The sequence below is a fragment of the Pseudonaja textilis genome, chromosome 1 (assembly GCF_049901715.1).
Source record: "Pseudonaja textilis isolate UNSWEBS1 chromosome 1, rPseTex1.2, whole genome shotgun sequence".
Lineage (NCBI taxonomy): Eukaryota > Metazoa > Chordata > Lepidosauria > Squamata > Elapidae > Pseudonaja > Pseudonaja textilis.
In genome coordinates, this window is record NC_141990.1 from 237,558,008 (window position 1) to 237,565,151 (window position 7,144).

General features: G+C 42.5%; 1 protein-coding gene across 1 annotated transcript; it reads right to left on the reverse strand.

Moving 5' to 3' along the window:
* Positions 1-532: 532 nt before the first annotated feature.
* MYOD1 (myogenic differentiation 1) lies at positions 533-6,870 on the reverse strand. The gene is made up of 3 exons (XM_026706747.2): positions 5,969-6,870; positions 1,924-2,002; positions 533-1,423 (listed from the first exon to the last, which is right to left on the reverse strand). The coding sequence occupies exons 1-3, from the start codon at positions 6,512-6,514 to the stop codon at positions 1,164-1,166; spliced, it is 885 nt and encodes a 294-aa protein (XP_026562532.1). The 5' UTR covers positions 6,515-6,870; the 3' UTR covers positions 533-1,163.
* Positions 6,871-7,144: the final 274 nt, after the last annotated feature.

The window sequence follows — 7,144 nt, forward strand, 5'->3', positions numbered from 1 at the left end:
AAACCAAACACATTATGGCTTAAGATCTGAGTGGGTTAATTAACATCTAGATTCCTGTCTACTGCTCATACTATTTAAATTATTTCTAGACAATAGAAACTGTACAGTCATGATACTACAAATATAAACTTGCTTTACGTATAAAAAATAGTGCATCTAGCAAGTGCTCATTTCAGGAATGAGTAGTTTTTGACTGAATTTGCATTCCTTAGAAAACAAGAACTTGGTTTAACTCTGCATTTGATCACAACTTGGCGTATTGTGTGAATTCAGTCATTATAGTTGAAGTTTTGTGGTTTCTCACAATGCATGATTTTATGCACAGAATTACTGAATAAACATGTGTGAACTGCTTTCCAAGTAATTATCTGCAATGAAAATGTCAGAATATGGATAATAATAGCACATCCAGTTTTTCCAAACTCTATTTTGATCATGAAATTCTCGGGGACTTAATATGACCAAACAGAATTGAAAATTACTTGTCAATATTATACTGGGATCCCTAACCAAAGACAAAGAACTCCAACCATTTTATAAATAAGGATCTTTATTTAGAATAGTGTTGAAAACATTCTCAGCATCCATATTGTATAAATATATAAAGTTAAGAGTTTGGCACAACAAACCAAGCAACATTAAATACATACATTTTTATTGTTCTTTCCATGGAAACTTTTCTTTTTTTGCAAAGTATACAAAATAATTGCTCTTGTTCTTTTTTTTTTTAAAAAAAAAGTGGTCCACAACCTTTTCTGCATATATGTGGATGTGATTATGGGGTGGGGGTTTAGATGGGGGGAACTGCAAAGAAAGGCAATGCATTGGGCTGCTTTAAAGTATACAGACAGCAATGGGAATTGAGCAGCCTATCCAGGACTGTAAGGATCCCCGTCCATTGACCTTTCCACAGTAAAAACATTGGCCATTTCATGGTACACAATTCTAAAAGACCTCTATATACAAATTAAATAGCTTTTGTTTATAACCAATAAATAAGTGCATTCTTGGAGTAATACAAGCATGGAAAAAAAGGAATTATTAGATACGAGTTGAAAGCGAGTAGAAAAAAAAAGCCATTAAGTATCGTTCATTCTCAGTCTTGGAAATGCAGGTTTAAGTATGATTGCTGGTTAAAAGAGAGTATTCGTCATATTTGCACTTCATAGCACTTGGTAAATAGGGTTGCTGGCATTGTTGTTGGCAGAGTCCTGAGGAACCTGAGTACAGCTGGCTGGGGAGCTGGTTTGGGCTCCAGTATCACTCAGGCTGATGCCTTCGTGGAGTGAGCAAGGGCTGCCTTCAACCCCACTTTCAGCTGTAGGTAGAACAGGACAGGCTGTGCTCTCTGTTGAAATCCGTTCCACAATGCTGGATAAGCAATCTAGGCTGGAAACGACTGAATTCTTCCCTTGCTTTGAATCTAAAGACAGGGAGATCCGTCAATCTCAGGATAATACCAAGAAGCTATTTTTTTTTACAGGAGTCCTCATACACACACACACACACGAAATAGTTATGTTTTATATCATATAGTGCTATTCAACAGCCAAGGGAACTATTTCAGCTAAATATCTAAATATCAGTTCCCCTCTAGTTGCAAATTCAATGGACATTACAGTAGCAACACAAAAGCTGGGAATAAGTGAAGCTGGGAATACACAAAAGGGACTGTTTTAAAATTCATGCATTTATTTATTAAATTTATATACTGCCTATCTCACTGTTCAAGTCTAAGGTTATGTACCAAAACAACTGCTCATTTTGAACACCCACAAAAATTAAATGCATGCAACTTAATAACAATAACAGTACATTTCATAAAATGTATATGCATTCAGGTATATGTATATGAATAAAAAAGTACCCAAAATATTATATATCCTAATTGAGAAGAATCTTTTCAAAAAGATAAATACTCACCACTGAGTGATTCTGAATAGTAGCTGCTGTCATAACTACTCCTTCTGCGAGAACTGCAAGGAGGACCACTGTATTCCATCTGAAACAAAACCCAACAGTACAAGGCATTCAGTCAGAAATGTGAACACAATCACACATACGTGTATACATATGTACACACACACACATACACACATTTCACAGCATTTTCAGGAATTATACACATTTCCGTCTTAGTTATTTAGACTTTGTGGAAGTTTTACTCATGTTCTCTTACAAGAAGCCCTTTATACAAAGTGGTGCTGGAAATTAGAACGGGCTGCTGTCAGCCTAGGAAACTAATCAGTGGACATTTGGGTAGAAAAATCTCACCTAGTGATAGCATCATGGTTTTTATTACCATTCCAAATAGATGTATTTATTATGCATTGTTCTATTGTGATGGTATTTTTAAATTTCATATCATGAAAGCCACCTGGATTGAAGTGCCATATATGTCTCAACAAATAATTAAGAAAGCTTATTGTCTTCCAGGAGGCCATTAAGACTTTGGCTTTTCCCCCTTAGGCACAGGGAGAGAAGGGGGGGGAGAGGTTATTCTGTGATTGACTGTGTTTTAAAAGGGTCTATTTATATTACTATTGACTTTTTTAAAATTATTTAACTGCTGTTGTGCATCCAGAGGTACTTTATATAATATGGTCTGTGGAGAATAGCTGTGCATATTTTTTAAAATTAATGAAATAACAGTTAAATAAATCAATAAATAGATTTTATGAATGTGAAGTCCATGGTTCTGGCATTAGCAATAGCACTTAGACTTATATACCACTTCATAGTGCTTCATAGCACTCTCTAAGCAGTTTACTGAGTCAGGATATGGTCCCCAACAATCTGGATCCTCATTTTACTGACCTCAGAAGGATGAAAGGCTGAGTCAACCTTGAGACCCTCCAGGATTGAACTTCTGGGCAGAGTTAGCCTGAAATACTGCATTCTAAACACTGTGCCACCATGGCTCTTAGAACAGGAAGAACTGTTCTTATTCTTAACTGAATTCCAAATATTCATCAAAGTAGTAAACAAAATTAAATTACAAGAGAATTGTTAGTTGCACAGTGGCCAAGGATTATGCATGACTCATTTGTCTTTCCTTGTCAAATGATCTCTTTGACAAGTCATAGACTCTCATAATTCCCATGCTTTGATTAAATCCTCCAGAAGGTTCCTCCTTTCGGACAATTTTAGACTGGGAGATTTCAGAGTGATTGACAGGTATGTTAACAGTAACCCCCTCTGTCACACCCCAACAATAGAATACGACCAGCTCAACCAAAGCTTAAGTATCAAGAAAACCCAAGTCCTGCCCAACATGAAATTCACTAAATCACACAGAAATACTCATTCTTTTTCAATCTAGTCTTCCTCATGGGCTCCTTATTGTGGAGATTGGATTAAGGGAAAAAGTCTATCTTATACGTTACCATATTTTTCAGAGGAAAAATATCTCACAAACAGGATTTTTTTTAGAAAAGGCAAAGACGGTTGGTAGAAAAGTCTGTGAAATTACAAATTGGATTTTACTGAGGCATAATGCTAATCTTCACTTTTTTTCCAAGTTGCTATTAGATATATTAAAGCACTTTATCATTGCAAGAAATCTCCAATAAATTACTTAGATCCACAACAGTGTTATAAATATTTGCCTAGTAAGGCTTCTTCCTAAATTGCAGAATGCTATGCACATTTACTAGAGAGTAAATTCCAAAGAAGGCAGGATGGTCCTTAGAAAATAATGTAGAGGATCCATTGGCAAGTAATGCTTTTCTTCCAGACAGGCTTTGAACCAGCGTATTTTAATGAGTACCTTTCAGTGAAGGTTCTCCACATAAGAGCAGATTCAGAAGCATTTACTTTGGACTGCTCCATTCCTGAGGAAGTGAATGAGGTCAGGGTGTAATTTTAACTGTCATCCACCATCTCAAAAATATTAACTTTAGGATATATAGCTGTATGGCTAGAGGAAAGAGGAGATGTATCTTTGGACAAGCAAGATGAGAATGTTCCATTTAACATACGTGATAAGTATGCATTTTCCCCAGTGATTAAATTTCATAAGCGAATAGTAATTATATTTGCTCCAAGGGAAAAAAAAACCCAGAAGGGCTCATTTTACTGCAAGGAGGCCAGAGGGAGTTGAATTTCAGAAAACACAGATTGAATTTCTTACCACAAATCCTCTGGAGCAGAAAGAGTGATACTTAAAGTTTGTTCCCTGTTTGAAGTTGTTGTTGCAGTATTTTATACGTGATTTTCTTGAGGTGTTTGTGTGTACGCACATGTCCATGCAACAATGCCTTTGAGTCAATTCTTGACTCCTGGACAATTTCATGCAGTATTTTATTTCAGAAGTGGCTTGCCATTGCCTCCTGCCTAGGGCTGTGACAGAATGACTGGCCCAAGATCACTCAGCTGGCTTCATGCTAAAGCAGAACTCAGGTCTCCTGGTTTCTAGCTTGTTGCCCGAAGTAATATACCAATCTGGATGTTTCAAAACTGTATATATTTTTCTTCAGTTGGAGTCACCAAAGAAGCTTCTGGTTGAAAGTCAACCCATTACTTAACTAAATAAACAAACGTATTCTGTAGTTTAGGAAGCATGTCTACTTGAAGTGAAATCTCACCAGTTCAGTGTGTGCTCATTCCTTAGAATGCAACCTCACTAATACAACTGTGGCTTGGATGGGAAGATGAATTGGAACTACAACGTTAAAAGCAGAACAGAGAGACAATTTATTCCATCAATTTATTACAACTACTGATGCATAGGAATTTCAGTATCAAATTTCTCCTATCTCCACCCTAATTCCTGAGGGAACAAATAACCCAAAGTGGGATTAAGGCAGCAGACCTCCTGTCCCTTTTTACTCAAGGCTGAGAGTGTCAATGTTTTTTTCCTATGGACCTTTTTCTTCTCTTTTTCTTGGATTAGAGACTAAGCCTGCTTCAGCATCAGAGAAAGGCAATTCCCTATTTTCCTGGAAATAAGGATGAACAGAAACCTTTGTCTAGGAATCTGAGGGCATTTGCAGACAGATGCTCTCAAAAGGTACCTCAGAATGATTATAAGCTTTCTCTTTTGTCCTGGAAATTTAAAAAAAAATGCCAAGAAAACCTGAGAAAATGCATGTTGACTAAAGGAGAGAATAACTGCACCATTAAGTCCTCCTAACATTACTGTCAGTAGTTACCACTTGCAGAAAGGCAGGTTAACACTTGCAACCCCAAGAAGCTTTTTAAGGAAGCCAAGACTAGAAGTTGGGGTTCTCTCTCCCACTAGGGGAACCCTAGTTTCTGAAAAAGCCATGAAAGCAGGCTAAATCCTGGCTCCCACAAAATTATTTGGGGGGGGGGGACACACAAATGGGAGCTTCCGGCTTCTGTGCCACAAATTTCAGGGCAACATGTACTCCCATCTTATGCCAGAGCTTTAAGAGCAACTGTCAAGACATTGGGGAAGCTGCTCTTATGAACTGCCCATCTCTCTATTCAAGGCGAATAGCAACAGCACACAGACTTATACGGCCAGTCCTCGACTTACAACTGTTCATTTAGTGAGTGTTCAAAGTTACAATGGCATGAAAAAAATGACTTATGACCATTTTTCACACTTAGGACCACTGTGGCATCCCCATGATCAAAATTCAGAGGCTTAATTTATACTTATGACTGTTGCTGTTTCCCAAGATCATGTGATCATCTTTTGTAAACTTTTGACAAGCAAAATCAATGGAGAAGCTAGATTCACTTAACAACCAGTTACCAACTTATCAACTGCAGTGATTCACTGAACAACCGTGGCAAGGAAGGTCATAAAATGGGGCAACGCTCTCTTAACAAATGTCTCACCTCACAGAAATCTCAGGCTTAATTGTGGACTCTAAGCGGTTTATAGTCAGCATGTCACCCCTCATACCCCCCCCCTCCCCAAATCTGGATCTTCATGCAGACCGAAGCGTCCTCGATTAGCAGCGGCGGCTGCTTGCGCCACAGCGGGGAGACTCACCATGCCGTCGGAGCAATTGGAGCGGGGGCTGGAAGCGTCGGAGTCGCCGCTGTAGTGTTCCAGGACCGGGTAGTAGACGTCCTCTTGCTCCCGCAGCAGCGCCTGGAGGCTTTCGATGTAGCGGATGGCGTTGCGAAGGATCTCCACCTTGGGCAGGCGCTGGTTGGGGTTGGTGGAGGTGCAGCGCTTGAGCGTCTCGAAGGCCTCGTTGACCTTGCTGAGCCGCCGCCTCTCGCGCATGGTGGCCGCCTTGCGGCGGTCAGCGTTGGTGGTCTTCCTCTTGCAGGCCTTGCAGGCCCAAAGCAGGCAGCGGCCGGCTTGGTGGTGCCCGCTGGGCGCCCGGATATGCTCGTCCTCGTGGCCGTGGTGGTGGTGGCCGTGCTCATCGGCCTTCAGCAGGCCTCCCACGTGCACCAGCCGCGGGTCCAAGTCTTCGAAGAAGTGCATGTCGGACGTGTTGAAACAAGGGTCGTCGTAGAAATCGCCGGCGGGCGAGAAGGAGCAGAGGGAGCCCTCGGTCAGGTCCATGTGGCCTAGGACGTCCATGGAAGAGCGGTGGCCGCCGGGCTCCCCACCCGGGCAGATGGCGAGGGCTTTCTTAACGCGAAAGGCGGGCTGGAGAGGACGCGGGGGCCTCCGGGGCCAAATGACCGGCGAAGAGAGCGAAGGAGCGCGGGAGGGGGCTTCGGTCTCGCTTCCCGCTTCTTTATCCCCTCCTTCCCCCTTCCTCCGCAGCTCTGCCTGCCTGGAAGCCAACGGCGGGCCCTTCCCGATGCCATCCCACCGGGTCCCCTCGTGGCTCTATTTATCCCGGAGAGGAGGCTGGCCGTTCCTCCGCAGCCACCTCTGCCCCACCTGCCGGCCTATCCCCTCGGGCCTCGCAAAGCCGCTCGACGGGAGGGGCGGCGGCGAAGGGGTGGGGGGTGTTTGTCTCCTAGCGGGCGGGGAAGGCAGAGGCCAGAGGCCGGGCCGTCGTGATTGGAGGGAGGCCGAAAAGAGAGAGAGAGATAGACGCCCGTCCGACGAGACCCGGAGAAACGTGGCCGTGTTTTGGAGAGGAGAGAGGGGACAAATGTCAAAACGCCTGTCTGTGTGTGGGGGGCGGGGGGCGGGGGGGGGAAATCAGTCGGAATGGGGGTCGAAATCTGCCTAATACTATCCGTGATCAGAAGGGAG

What these genes read in the sequence shown, in the direction of transcription:
- MYOD1 (XM_026706747.2), bottom strand. Translation starts at nt 6,514, where the DNA reads ATGGACGTCCTAGGCCACATGGACCTGACCGAGGGCTCCCTCTGCTCC. An exon ending in CCAATTGCTCCGACGGCATG is followed by an intron (nt 2,003 to 5,968) that starts GTGAGTCTCCCC and finishes GTTTTGTTTCAG; the next exon opens with ATGGAATACAGTGGTCCTCC. An exon ending in CTATTCAGAATCACTCAGTG is followed by an intron (nt 1,424 to 1,923) that starts GTGAGTATTTAT and finishes CCCTGTCTTTAG; the next exon opens with ATTCAAAGCAAGGGAAGAAT.